This window comes from Gopherus evgoodei, chromosome 21, assembly GCF_007399415.2.
Source record: "Gopherus evgoodei ecotype Sinaloan lineage chromosome 21, rGopEvg1_v1.p, whole genome shotgun sequence".
In the NCBI taxonomy this organism is placed as follows: domain Eukaryota; kingdom Metazoa; phylum Chordata; order Testudines; family Testudinidae; genus Gopherus; species Gopherus evgoodei.
The window spans coordinates 198,017-211,987 of NC_044342.1; the positions used below are offsets into that span (position 1 = coordinate 198,017).

At 50.3% G+C, this 13,971-nt stretch overlaps 1 protein-coding gene across 1 annotated transcript; it reads right to left on the bottom strand.

Moving 5' to 3' along the window:
• Window positions 1-29: 29 nt before the first annotated feature.
• On the bottom strand, window positions 30-9,567 carry LOC115638345. Its single transcript, XM_030539951.1, has 10 exons — window positions 9,312-9,567; window positions 8,487-8,635; window positions 7,554-7,698; window positions 5,952-6,016; window positions 4,998-5,242; window positions 4,297-4,307; window positions 3,407-3,428; window positions 1,401-1,438; window positions 968-1,128; window positions 30-499 (listed from the first exon to the last, which is right to left on the bottom strand). Exons 1-10 carry the CDS (start codon window positions 9,502-9,504, stop codon window positions 392-394), a joined length of 1,137 nt encoding a protein of 378 aa, XP_030395811.1. The 5' UTR covers window positions 9,505-9,567; the 3' UTR covers window positions 30-391.
• Between the last annotated feature and the right edge of the window lie 4,404 nt (window positions 9,568-13,971).

A 13,971-nucleotide genomic window follows, 5' to 3' on the forward strand; every position in this document is an offset into this window, starting at 1 on the left:
ACTCCCCTATCTAACCACTTAATGAAAACCAGCTTGATTTCATTTTGTTTAAAGGATTTTTGGAAACACTGACCCAGAACTCCACGGAGAAGGAACGGGAGTAATAATATCCAGGGGGTCCCATTGTAAGAGAAGGTTCCCACAACAAAAGGGTGCAGTGTGCATTGGAACAGACGTAGGGGTAGGGGCCCCTCTGGACTATTTCACATAGTTCTGTAACCGCTTCTCTGTGACAGATTAAAACCCAAACTCCCTCCTCTAACCTGTATGCTGCAAATAACCCAAGTGTTAGGAATTACCGCTCTCCCTGCTCTAACCTACTCCCTTCACAGAGCCTGGATCCCAGTCCCATTCCCTGCTCGAACTCACAGTGTGGTGGCAGAGGCCATGATCAGTGTAGGATTTCGCTGTACACCACAGCCTCCGAGACGTACTTTCCTCCTCTCTGCTGGGCCACGGCACTAGAGGGATTCAGCATGGAATAGACGGGATTGCTCACCTAGGACAGAAAAGACAGGGCCTCATGTCAGCTGGGGGGGCTGTGCTGCAGGGAGCACGCTAGGAAGTGCAGGAGGGGACACTCTCTGCTCAGTGCAGACTACAATCCCCCAATGGGACACTAGGGGGTGCTCTGCTGCATGCTGTTGGATGGGGGGTTGTAGTAGAGGATGTCTCCCTGTGCAGTTTGTGCTGACCCCAATGCCTTAGTGTGGCAGCAGGGGGCACTCTGCTGTGGGGAGCAGGATGGGAGGCTCGGAAGTGAAGCTCTCCCCTTGGAGTTTATGCTGACCCTATGCAGTGGATAGGGGGAGCTGTGTTGCAAGGATCAGGGTGGAGACACAATAGGGGGTGCTCTCCCCATGCAGTCGTTGCTGATCCCAATGCCCCAGGATGGCACTGGGGGTTTCGGTGATGCAGGGAGCAGGATATGGGGCTCTGAAGGTGGTGCGCTCTCTCCTGATCTTACCAAGGAGTTGCACTCTACCCTGGCATCTGCATCCTCTTCTCTCTTGCCCCTTTTCTGAGGGTTTCGACCCACTCTGGGCTTCCCTCTAGGGTTATTGGGCAGTGCTGGGTGGTTGTGGGTCACTGGCTGGAGCTGCCCATCATGGCTCCATTGCTGCAGAACTAACCACACAAGAGATCATTCCCTGTGGCCTGGTCTTCCAGGAGATCTTAGGGGGTAAATATCTTCTCTTTTCTGTGGTTCCCATCTTTAATCACTGGTGGTAACCTCACATTAGAGTTACCCATAAGGAAGTCAGAGTGTGGCAGTCAGAAATTCCCCTCTTAAGGGGAAGTGCCCCAGAGACTCCACCTCGGGGTTCCAGACCCCATGTCTTCCACCAGTGGGGTATGTGTCTCTGTCAGCTATGGTGGCACCTGGGATTGTTACTCACCTGTGCCAGTGCTGGAGGGTCTGTTGACATAATGTGGGCTGAAAGAGGGAGAACCAAATATCAGTGGTGTAGCAGGGTCTGCTGAGCAGGGTTGGAGTTCTGATCCCAGGGCAAGAAGATTTAGGGTTACTGTGGTAATGGCACTGAGGAGAGAGGAGGTGGCTGCAGTGGTTGGGTCAAGGTTACTATAGCTTTTGTTTTTTGCAATAATCCATTCCCATTGATTCATCTTTGCTTCTCATTCATCTCTTTGCAAACTCAGTCATTTTCTCTTTCTTTCCTTCTTTTATTCTGTCTGTCTCTCTCAATCATTTCCTCTTTTTCTTTCATTCATTCTTTCTCATAATCACTTTTCTGTTCTCTTTAGTTCCCTCTGTCACACACCCCTTCCTTCTGTCTCCCAATCATCTCTTCTACTTCCTTCCTTCATTGATTCATGTGCTCTCCTTTAGTCTTGTTCTTTCGTTCTGTCTCCCATTCATCCTCTCTCTCATTCATCTCTCATACTCATTCATTCATTCCATGTTCTAATGCTCCCAAACCTACAAATGAAAAAGATCTTCCTTGGTCAATGTCGGCAAAGGTCAACTTTGCCATACACACACAAACGGATTTAAAAAGTATTTCCATTGATGATGATCAAAATTTACAAATAGGCAAAGTAAGAAAAATGCTGCCTATTTAGTTTGCTTTAAGGATATTTACTTTGCCTATTTTGACATGAGACATTGGCAGTTTGTTTTAGTTGATGTCTCCTGTCCTTAAAGGATTAGAGTCTAAGTCTTACTCAGAATTTCCTGCGACTCTGACAATTTGAAGAAGAAAAAAATAACCATTGATATTATCCATTTAAATTACAGAAAAACAAAAAATGAATTCTGCCAAGCCTAGTCATTCTCAACACAGGTCCTACCAGCTTGGCCTAGGGGAGAAGATGCCCCATCCTAGTACATGGCAGTGTTGCAGCAAATATTATCAGACCATAGATTAGAAGTTGGAGACCTAGGAAATTTACTGGATTAGATCCCATAAGAAACTGGGTTGGGACAACCTGTTGGGGTGGGTGGGCATGGATAGCCTGTGATAAATATAAATGGAAGGGTAACAACCTTTATGTATGCAGTAACATAAAAACTCTCCTGGCCAGAAGTACAGACAGAGGTACAGAATTATTTTTAAGAAGCTGAAATAACCTGGTTGGCACCTGACCAAAAGGACCAATAAGGAAAGATGATACTTTCAAATCTGGGGAGGGGGGAGGTTTTGTTTGTGATCTCTTTGTTCCCTCTGGATAGAGAGAGAGAGACCAAGCAGGGAAGCCATCTTTTGAAAAGATACCTTGAAACGATACATCTAAAATGACATAATTGCAAGTAAGGGCAAGGAAATGCATTAGATTATCTTTTGTTTTAGCTTGTGAATTTTTCAAAAGATAAGATGGAGGTTTATTTCTATTTTTGTAACTTTGAAGTTGAGATGAGAGGGGAAACTTCTTCGTTTTAATTTTCTTTATTATCCTGTAAAATTACCTTTTTATTTTGATTTTACAGAGGTGCTTCCTTTACTTCTTTCTTTATAATAAAGTTCTTCTTTTAAGAATCTGATTGATTTTAGTGTCCTAAACATAAAGGGTCTGGTCTGTACTTTTATTAAAGGCAATTGGTTGGTATATTATTCTCAAACCTCCTCAAGAAAGGGGATGAAGAGGCTTGGGGAGATATTTTGTGGAAACAGGAACTCCAAGTGGTCCTTTTCCTGAATCTTTGTCTAAATCACTTGGTGGTGGCAGCAATACCATCCAAGGACAAGGAAAGGAATTTGTGCCTTGGGGAAGTGTTTAACCTAAGCTGGTAAAAATAAGCTTAGGGGGTCCTTCATGCGGGTCCCCACATCTGTACTCCAGAGTTCAGAGTGGGGAGGGTACCCGGACAAGCCCTGTGAGGGATGGACAGAGCCAGTCTCTGAGGGGTGGGGATGTATCGGCCTCTGGAATTGAGGCAACTTACTGTGTCTCTGCCACGACACCACCTGTGAAGAGAAGGGGAAACAGCCATTAAACAGGAGCCTGCATGGTATAGTGGGGCCTTGGCCGAAAGCAAAGCTCTCAGAATTGCCATGCTCAGTGGGAGGTGTTTGAACAGGGAACCACTTTAGAGCGATGTAGGATATTGTGCAGTGAGCCTGTGGGGGGAGAAACCCACCACCTTAGAGGAGGATCCCTCTGCTCTACATATCGGACAAGGCTGCAAGGCCGGCTGGTGGGATGAGGCATGCCGAAGAGAACAGGAACGTACCGTGTTCCCAAGCACTGGCTCTCGACTGTATCTCAGGGGGTCTTTTCACGTATCCCCTTCTGTTTCCAAATCCTGATTCCTGATTCTCTCTGCATCTTTACCTCTAGCCCCATGAAATAACCTTCAGTTCGGTGTCCCTGGAGACATGACCGAGCACCTCACGCAGAGGAGAACGGTGCTCTAAGGTGAAGCCAGTGAACCGGATAAACCCGAGCTGCCTGGAAGCTGAGGGATGGAGCAGGCGTGTGTGACCGAATTGGGGGCCAGTCTGCTTTCAGAGGAGCAGGGCTCAGAGCTGGTGGCCAGGGAGCATATCCCCTGGTGGGTGCCCACAAGGCTCTCTTCTGCTGATTGACTCCAAAAAGTGCCCCCCTCCCAAGAGTGCAGAAGGGGGAATCTGATCCTGTTTTCCTCCGTCACATGCTTTGAATTCTGAACTTGGTAACATGCAGGGACTATAACTAATAAAGGCCTTTTGGATCCCCCGCAACTCCCCAGTCCCAGCTTCTTCCACCCCCAAATCCAGATGCTGGCAGCAATTCAGGGCCCCTAAGTGGGAGACCCAGCTTCCATGCCTCCTCTCATCTCCCTTCCTGTAGTACCTTTCCTCCTCCTGCAGAGGCAGATGAGGAGAAGCAGAGGGAGCAGAGCTGCTGTCCCGATGCCTCCAGCCACCAGAGGGATCCACAGAGGCCAGGCTGGGGATGAGAAGGGGACAGGTGAGCTGCCAGCAAACGAGGGGTATTTTGCGCCCACTGCTAGAATAGAGGAACTGCCCTCAGGTGCAGTGCCACCCTCCGTGGCTCAGACGTGCGAGCCGGACCCTGGGTCATAAAATCCTTTATGCTCCATCTCCCAGGGGTGATGCCTGGCTCTGATTTCTCCCCTGGCAAGCAGCTTGCCTGGTGGTTTGGGGGATCTGGGCACGTGAAGCTGGTGTTTCTCAGTCCATGCTGGGATTGCAATGGCTGCACCCGGGTCTCTGGGCCTTGCTAACACATCCACACTGCAGCAGGAAGACCTTCTGAGCCGGGTCTGGGGCTTGAGCTGTGTCCACACTGCAGATAGCCTGGGCTTGAACCCACATGATAGTGGGGCTGGGGCTCTGACCAACCCCCACAGCAGGGTCCCAGGACCCAGCTCCTGAGTGCTTGTTGACCCCAGTCAGACTGATTCATGTGTGGATGAGTGAGAGCTGGGCATGCTGTGAAATGTAGACATATCCTGAATGGAGCCTGAGGTGACGTTCACAGCCCAGCTCCTGGGGGACAGGATCCACCTCCCACTCATGTTCTCCTCGTACCCACAGGTGAATTCCCCAGTGCGCTCAGGACCGGCCCATGGGAGGCCGAGCACAGAAACATTCATAAAGCCAGTGCCGTGCTCCATGGTGCTGATCTCAGACCCAACATCCGTGGGAATGAGCTTGACTGCATCCTTGTAGAAGTGAAACCTCCGCTTGTTGGCATCCTTGGGGGCCGTGCAGGTGATGAACAGGGGGAACCCTTCGCTCACCACTCTGGATGGGGGATCCATACTCAGCCCTGGCTGGGGAGGGAGATGTGAAGGGGCAGAATAGGGGAGGGGTCAGCAAAGGAATGACCCTGCTGAGTGTCAGGAAGGGGCGGCTGTACTGTATAATGGGCACTAGGGGCAGCAGAGGGTGGGGGCGGGGAAGGGGCGGCTGTACTGTATAATGGGCACTAGGGGGCAGCAGAGGGTGGGGGTGGGAAGGGGCGGCTGTACTGTATAATGGGCACTAGGGGGCAGCAGAGGGTGGGGGTGGGGAAGGGGCAGCTGTATTGTATAATGGGCACTAGGGGGCAGCAGAGGGTGGGGGCAGGGAAGGGGCGGCTGTACTGTATAATGGGCACTAGGGGGCAGCAGAGGGTGGGGGTGGGGAAGGGGCGGCTGTACTGTATAATGGGCACTAGGGGCAGCCCCACTGCTCCTCTGTCTGTCTAGCACCACCTGAGATTTGGGGAGAGACCTTGGCGGGAGCATCCCAGGGGTCAGAGCCTCACCTGACACTGGTACAGTGATGCTGTTACTGATCTCGGATACAATCTCCTGCCCGGCCTCCCATCTCCAGTACTGACAGGTGTAGGAGCCGTCATTCCCTGTCTGTGCCGTGAGGTTTATCCAGGGCCCCCCGCTGGCAGCTGGCAGCTCTTCAGGGGTCTGGTTCCCTCTGTGCTGGTGGAACCTGAACCCCGCCACCTCCTCGCCATGGGGGGGCTGAGCAGTTGAGGGTGACCTTCTCCCCGGGCAGGTACACAGGGAGCTTGGGATGCAGAGAGAGTTTGGGGGCCAGAGGAGGAGCTGCAATAGAGAAAGGGGTCAGTGCAGAGGGGCTACCTCCAGAGTCAAGAGAAGACAATACGGGGAGTCCAGTGATCCTTCAGCCTGTGAAACACCCCACAGCAAACACCCCACAGGGCAGATGCCAATCCGCAGTCTGAGAGGAACAGCATCTCACAATTGACAGAGCTGTGGGGGAATGGCTACAGCACCTAACCAAATAAGCACCTCAAAATATAACAGGCAAAATTCCTGGTGAGATTTAGAGTGATTTAGAATCAGAAGTGCTGAACTTGGAGCTGCTGAACTTGGAGCAAATGAGCCTGGACACACCCACATTTGGCAAAGGCGAGGATATGACGCCAGAAGGACCTGGTGGTCTCCATAAATTTCTCTTCTTAAGAAAAATAATGGTGACGCTCCTGGATAACTGAGGATGACACACAGGAAATGAGCTGTGGCGCTACAGAGTGAGAAATGTGCTGAATGGTATAAATCAAGGCTGTGGTTTGGTAGTTTAATACTAATCGTTCATGATGATGGATGTTGAATGGTCTTTTTCATCATGTGTCCTCCACGACAATCACAGGTTTTCCCATAGCACGTGCTATGGCCCAGTCTGCAGATCTTCTCCCAGGAGCTGGCAGATCAAGAGATGTTCCCTACTTTGTGTCTGCCGCAGTCACATGTGTCTGGGTCATTGGATTAGCCCCACTTCCATAGACTGACTTTGAAGTTGCCAACTCTTGTTCGGAGATGATTTAAAGATCTCCAGGTCAACCAATCTTCACTCCTCTGGGGAGGCATTTGGCAAATGGGTCTAAATGTTGACAACCTTGGTGAGTACTTCAAGTCATGTGTGCCTTGTTTGCAGTTGTGTGGTTGTCAATTTTTTAAGCAAACCCATTACAACTAGGAAGCTTTTCTGTGATTTTAGGGCCACCATTGGCCATGTATTGGATTTCTGGGATGTCAAATCCTGCTGAACACCTACCACTGCAATATGTGGAATGGGAAAAATAAAGGCTGTTTTATTCGTTTAATCTTCATAGTTCATGACAATGTACACTAGATGGTAAAAGAATCATGGAGTTATTTTCATATAACACCAATGATTTGTAACAGCAGAGAAGAATGCAAAAAACTTATGAATGTTTGGGTAAATGTATAACTGGAGACACAGGATGACAGACATAGAAGCACAAATTAATGTATAAAAACAAAGTGACCGAGGGCTCAAACTAGAGAACACTGGTCCAGAGACGGAGACAAATTTGGAAACTTGGGCCCCTACCTGTTCAGTCCGATCTGTCTTATTGTTTATCACTTGTGTATGATCAGAACTGACAAGTGTTAATGATTCAAACTGAAAATAAATAAATAAAATTGAAAAAATGGATTAAGCCAATATTGGGTGGGATCCTGTCTCAGTTTCCCACCTCACAATGGTCAATGGGATTCAACAGGAAGCCATGAAGACTCTGGAGCCCATGGAAGTAGGGCCTGTCCAGAACACATACCAAGGGCAAAGGGGTGGTGCAGACGGGGCCGGACTCACCACTCACGGTGATGGAGATGGAGTCACTCTTCCCTGACAGGATCACTTGCCCAGATCGGGTTATCCAATAGGCACAGGAGTATGCCCCAGCATTCCCAGTCATAGCCATACGCTCCAGCCAAGCACCCTCATCCAGCTCAGAGATCTCATAGACTCATAGACTCTAGGACTGGAAGGGACCTCGAGAGGTCATCGAGTCCAGTCCCCTGCCCTCATGGCAGGACCAAATACTGTCTAAACCATCCCTAATAGACATTTATCTAACCTACTCTTAAATATCTCCAGCGATGGAGATTCTACAACTTCCCTAGGCAATCTATTCCAGTGTTTAACTACCCTGACAGTTAGGAACTTTTTCCTAATGTCTAACCTAAATCTCCATTGGAGGCTAAGGTGAACAAGTTTTCTCCCTCCTCCTGATGACACCCTTTTAGATACCTGAAAACTGATATCAGGTCCCCTCTCAGTCTTCTCTTTTCCAAACTAAATAAACCCAATTCCTTCAGCCTTCCTTCATAGGTCATGTTCTCAAGACCTTTAATCATTCTTGTTGCTCTTCTCTGGACCCTCTCCAATTTCTCCACATCTTTCTTGAAATGCGGTGCCCAGAACTGGACACAATACTCCAGTTGAGGCCTAACCAGCGCAGAGTAAAGCGGAAGAATGACTTCTCGTGTCTTGTTTACAACACACCTGTTAATGCATCCCAGAATCATGTTTGCTTTTTTTGCAACAGTATCACACTGTTCACTCATATTAAGCTTGTGGTCCACTATGACCCCTAGATCTCTTTCTGCCATACTCCTTCCTAGACAGTCTCTTCCCATTCTGTATGTGTGAAACTGATTGTTCCTTCCTAAGTGGAGCACTTTGCATTTATCTTTATTGAACTTCATCCTGTTTACCTCAGACCATTTCTCCAATTTGTCCAATCTGCTCCCCTCTTCGATGGTAGAATCTGTATCCCCTCAGCTGCTCGATGCCAGGAACTGAGCAGGTGATCTTGACATGTTCCCTGTGAAAATAGATGTGTTTGGGGGGGTCCAGAATGATTTGGGGTGCCGGCAGGGGGAGTGGGACACCTGGAGAGAATGAAGAGCACAGAAAGCAAGAATAGAAACTGAAGGGCTCTGAATGAAGAGCACCTGGCTGATTGTGCAAATAAAATGAGGAGCTGTCACATACTCCTTGGAGAAGCTACACCCCCACTTCCACCCTTCAACAGAGAATCTCTTCATACCTCCCATCCCCTGGTGGCCACATTCTGCGCCCCAACAGCGAAGAGCAAATCAGAGCTTCCCTCAGTGCCAAACACAGCCAGAAGTGCAAGGACAAGCCAGGTGGAGAAAGAGCCCCAGAGATTCACTGTCCACCCCCTGAGGTCAACCATCCAGTTGCCTGGTCTCTGTCACTCTTCTTGCCTTTGGATGCTGTGATGGCCAAAAGCATATCTGGGTTCCCAAAAGTAGAGGATCCATTCATGGAGGACAGGTCCATCAATGGCTCTTAGCCAAGATGGTCAGGGACACACAACCCAATGCTCGGGGTGAGGCTGAACCTCTGACTACTACAAGCCATGATGGATGCCTGGGCTGGATCCTTCCATAACTGCCCTGTTCTGTACGCTCCCCCTGAAGCTCTGGTATGGGCCACCATCGGAGACAGGCTACTGGGCTAGACGGACCAGGGACCAGCATGGCAGCTCTTATGTTCTGATGCTGGTCCCTGCTGGTACTTGCGGAGAGAAAGAGGCCTCACCCGTGACTCTGATGGAGATGGGCTGGCTCTCTAGGGAGGAGATCTCCTGCCCAGGTTCGGCTACCCGGTACATGCAGGTGTACGAGCCAGAATCCTCCATGCCAAGTCTGCCAATCTGGTAACTCTGAGAGTCCTCCAGGGCCTGTCTCGTGCATGCCACTTGTTCCCCGGCCTTGAGGAAGCAGAACCCCATCTTCTTCTCCCAGCTGGGAGCTGAGCATGTCAGGGTAACAGACTCACCAATGGTGAACTCAGGACCCGGTGGGGACAGCCGCAGAGCTGGCCGAAAGCTTTCTGGGAACTCTGAAGAGAGACAGTGGGGACTGAGCCCTCCAACAACCCCCAGGGCTATGGAGCTTCCTTCACCCAATCCCAGGAGATGGGTGATGTGTCCAAAGGGAGATGACGTCCAAGTTCATTTGCTACCATGCCATATTTCCCTCCCTGGTCACTAACGTTCCTTCCCCACCCAGTGATGTTTTCTCTGAGAAGCATCAGTTCTGGGTTCACCCACTTTTCATTTACTGATTTTCTCCGTTTTCTTGCCCATTTCAAGGAAGATTGATTGGTCTTTAAAGACCATCAGGTGAAGCTCCTGGGATAAAGCAGGTGTGAGCCTACAGCTAACCCAACAGGCCATCCAGTGCTCGGTCTCTGTGGAGACAATGAATTTAATAATTCCTGTGAGTCTCCCAGCAGCAGGACTGGGAACTTCAGGGAATGGCCTCTGGGGACAATGACTGGGACCTGCAAGGCCAGGTTTGGACTAGAAGATCTCAAGGAGTTTGCCGGCAAGGCCGACAGGTGGGAATGTCAGGGAGGTGCTGGATATTTCAACAGCACCACAGCTCTCCCTTGCTGAGGAGAGTGTCACAGGGACTTAGCTGCTAACACGACCTCCCTTGACAAACCAGCTCTCCTGGACAGGAGCGCTTGGATTGGCCAGAGCAATCACATTGCAATGGCTGAGCATTTTAACCACTCTCTTGTACTATTCTGTTCCCACCTTCCTTCGGAGGTTCAGCTGAAGATGGAGACCAACTGACTACAGCGAAGGTAAAGATTCCCCCATCCAAAGTGGAGTCTGCAGTCCGGCCCAGATACCAACCAGCCAATATCAGACAGGATTCATCAGCTCTACAGACAGATTGCTTAATCCTTCAGAGACGTACCAGTTGGTAGCCCACAACCCCCAAAGTCTGCAGGCCAGACGTCTGAACAGCCATTGCCTGAACCAAGAGGTGTGGATGCAAACATGACTCACCAGTGAGATGGATTGAGAGGGAGGCACTCGGCAATGACTGGATCATTCTCCCTGAGACACTGATCTCATAGCTGCAGGTGTAAGAGCCGGTAGCATCCAAATCAGACTGACGAAGCTGGAGACGGGCACCTGGCTGTGAGACAATGACATTCCCTTGCCTCAGGAACTGGTACCTTTTAGCCACATGTCCCGGAGGGGCCGAGCATAGGATGGTAACAGGGCTCTTCCCCGGGGGATCAGATATCACAGAGATGGATGGAGCAAGGGGGAAATCTGTGAAGAGCAACAATCGGAAAGAAGAGGGGTTGTTAATGTACCAAGAGCGTGGAAACAGCAGAGCGATTGGTGATGAGAAAGTGGGGTGTAAAGGTCAAATCGAGGCATGGGCTGGGAGCCAGGACTCCTGGGTTCTGTCCCCGGCTCTGAGAGGAGAGTGAATTTCAGTTCTTGAAAACCTGACACAAGTAGAAGGAGGAGAACCAGGTAGCGAAACTGAGTTGATACCCTTGACAGCAGTTAGATTGCTGGTTGCGTCTGTGCCCCTGGGGGTTGGGGCGGTGGGTAAGAAATGCCATCGACCCCAGATCTGCCAGCCCTAGGAAACAGATGCACCAGTTGCTAGGGCCAAGCAGGGATGGCTGTGCTTCGAGAGGTCTCCCACCCAGACTCTGCTCCCCAGGACAGGCAGGTGTGTGCTTTCGGGATCCCCATCACAGCTGTGAGCCCCAGCTGAGCACTCCTGTTCTGAGCAGGGAGGTCTGCAGAGACCTGCACCCCGATTTCATCGCTGAAGTGATATCTCCTTCCTGGGAGCCGAGCACTGAAGAGTAATGCACTCCCCGGGGCAATAGAATGATTAGGGCTAGAGAGAACGTGAGGGCTGGCTGCTCCCTGCACCCCCAAGGGCTGTGAGAAAGCGTCGTAGGAGATGCTGGTTCAAACCGGGCTCCTTTTGGGCCTGATGAGGTGAAAAGGAAGAGACCCCTGGCTTGCACTCCAGAGGCTGAGCTCACACAACGTGGCTGGCCCAGTGCTTGTGGTGAGACCACGCACACAAAACATACAAAGTAAATAGCCTGAAATAGATCTCGTCATCATTGTTCTTACTTTGCCTATTGGTAAATTTCATTCATGAAGGTTAGAATTATTTCTCTGTTGCGTTGTGTGTGGGCAGCGAAATCGATGTTTACTGACAAAAATCGAACACAGAACGGACTCCTGTTCCGGACTATGTCTGCCAAGAGGCACAGCGCTCACCCCTTTAGTTGAACTGCTGCAATGTAACATGGGGGCTTAGTTCTGAGAGGGGGGCTGGCCAGGAAAGGAGATGGGGCCACGAAACACCAGCACTGAAACTCCCATCAGGCACCACAGTCGCTCTGGGCAGATACAGGTTACGAACAGAGCCAAAAATAAAGGATTTTGTTTCAAGAAGGAGGAAAATGTCTCATTCAGATCCACAATCTTTAAATGAAACATTCTAATGTGTCTACAACAAATTTCAACCCTCCCCTCCCGTCCCATGCGAGGACTTTGGAGGACGGAGTGAGGATTCAAAGAGCCGCAAGCACTATTCAACAATGTGCCATATTTACAGCAAAGGCTAGAAGGGACAGTCAGGAAGTTCCTTCAAGCCAGAATCAAACCAGCGATGTAAAACTTAGCCACGTTCTTGAAATCTACAGTCCACCTTGCCACCAGCTCAGGTGCTGAAGGAATCTCTAGAGCTCGATGTGTTTATCTTAACCAAGGTGAAGGGGGATTTGATCGCAGTCTATAAGTACTGTGGCAGAGCTCTGACTTTGCCCCGTGGGTCCTGCGCTTCTAGTGGCTCACTGTGACCCTCCATGTAGCTCTTCTCTCTCTAGGGCCAGGGTTACAGTCTACTGAGCCCTTTTCATCATAGGCCAGCAAGGAGGTTGGTGAGAGAACTCTCACAGTCTCTGTTGTCCCTGGGGGCTTATTTCAAAACAGTTTAGTCTCCTGTCCTGACAGGGGCCTGACTTCCCCTCCCAGGAGATGTTCCTGTAGTGGTGGGTTGGGGGAATCCGGGCCTGCCCTCTTCTCTGGGTTCCGGCCCAGGGACCCTAATGGTAGCAGCTGTTGGCAGCCAATCTTTCACTGCCAGAGTTGCTACCTTTCCCTGGGCCACTTCCCCACAGCTCTCCTGCTTCTCACTTCCTCACCCTTACCTTAGGGCTCCCTTAATGATGGTTTGAGGGTGTCTTCATTAACCAGCCCTTCAGCCGTACTTCCTCTCGTCTGGCTCCCTAGCTCTCCCTTGCCTGACAGGAGTGAGCCCTTTTTATGGTATCAGTGGGGCCTTAATTAGAGTCAAGTGTTCACATTAGCTTAATGGCCTCACCTGACTCTTTGCAGGTTAATTAGAGTCAGGTGTTCTCATTAGCCTGGAGCAGCCCCTGCTCTGATCAGTCAGGGAACAGAAACCTGTTAATCCAGTGGCCAGTATATCTGCCTTCTGCTATTCTGCTGTACCCAACTGGCCTGGGTCTATCACAGTACCTAACTGATGACAGAAATCTGATACCAAAGGGCTTTTCAATCTGGCAGCCAAAGGTCTAACAGGATCCAATGGATGAACACTGCAGCTAGAGAAATTTGGACTGGGAATAAGGTGGAAATTTTCAATAGGGAGGGAAATTCACCACTGGAGGATCGTACCCACGGTTGTGGTGGATTCTCCATCCCTGACTATTTTTAAAACAAGGGTGGATGTTTTCCTAGAAGATCTGCTCTAGTTCAAACAGGAATTATGCTGGAGATGTCTGATGGAGATGAGGCTAGGGGATCATAGGGTCCCTTTCTGGTTTGAGAATCTGTGGAATGGTTCTGGTTTGTTTGCGGGGGTCATTTTTTTGGAGTAGGTGGAGTGAAGACAATGGGACTGTCCATCAAGGGTAGGAGACCCTGAGGGTTGAAGTGAGCAGGCTGGTGACCCTCCCCACATATGAGGGGTTGGGGTCTCACATGTGATGGAGATGGGGACAGGAATCCCCTATTAGGCAGCAGGAGAAAGAGGACTCACCCATCACTGGTACCGGGACAGGCTGTCTGCGTGCAGAATAGATGTGCCGTCCATCTCTCACTGCCCAGTATTCACAGCTGTATGCCCCGGACTTCCCCATCGCAGCCGTCAGGACCAGCCAGGCCCCCCTGGACAGGCCGGTGGTTTCTGTGAAAATCCGTTCCTTGCGCTGATTGTAGAATTGGTAGCTGGTCACCGCCTCCCCACTAGGGGCTGAGCATCTGAGGGTGAGACGCTCCCCCGGGAAATACACAGGATGCTGGGGGTCCATGATGATTGTTGGGGCTTGCAAGAGGGCTGAGGAATGGCAGAGAGATTCAGGAGATGTTACATTCCCTCAGCCAAGTGCT

Bases quoted from the DNA above. Each gene is read 5' to 3' on its own strand.
- LOC115638345 (XM_030539951.1), bottom strand. From the start codon at position 9,504: ATGGGGTTCTGCTTCCTCAAGGCCGGGGAACAAGTGGCATGCACGAGA. The intron at 5,243-5,951 runs GTCACCCTCAAC...CTCCCTCCCCAG, and splicing joins TGTACCTGCCCGGGGAGAAG to CCAGGGCTGAGTATGGATCC. The intron at 500-967 runs GTAAGATCAGGA...TTTCTGTCCTAG, and splicing joins GGGTAGAGTGCAACTCCTTG to GTGAGCAATCCCGTCTATTC.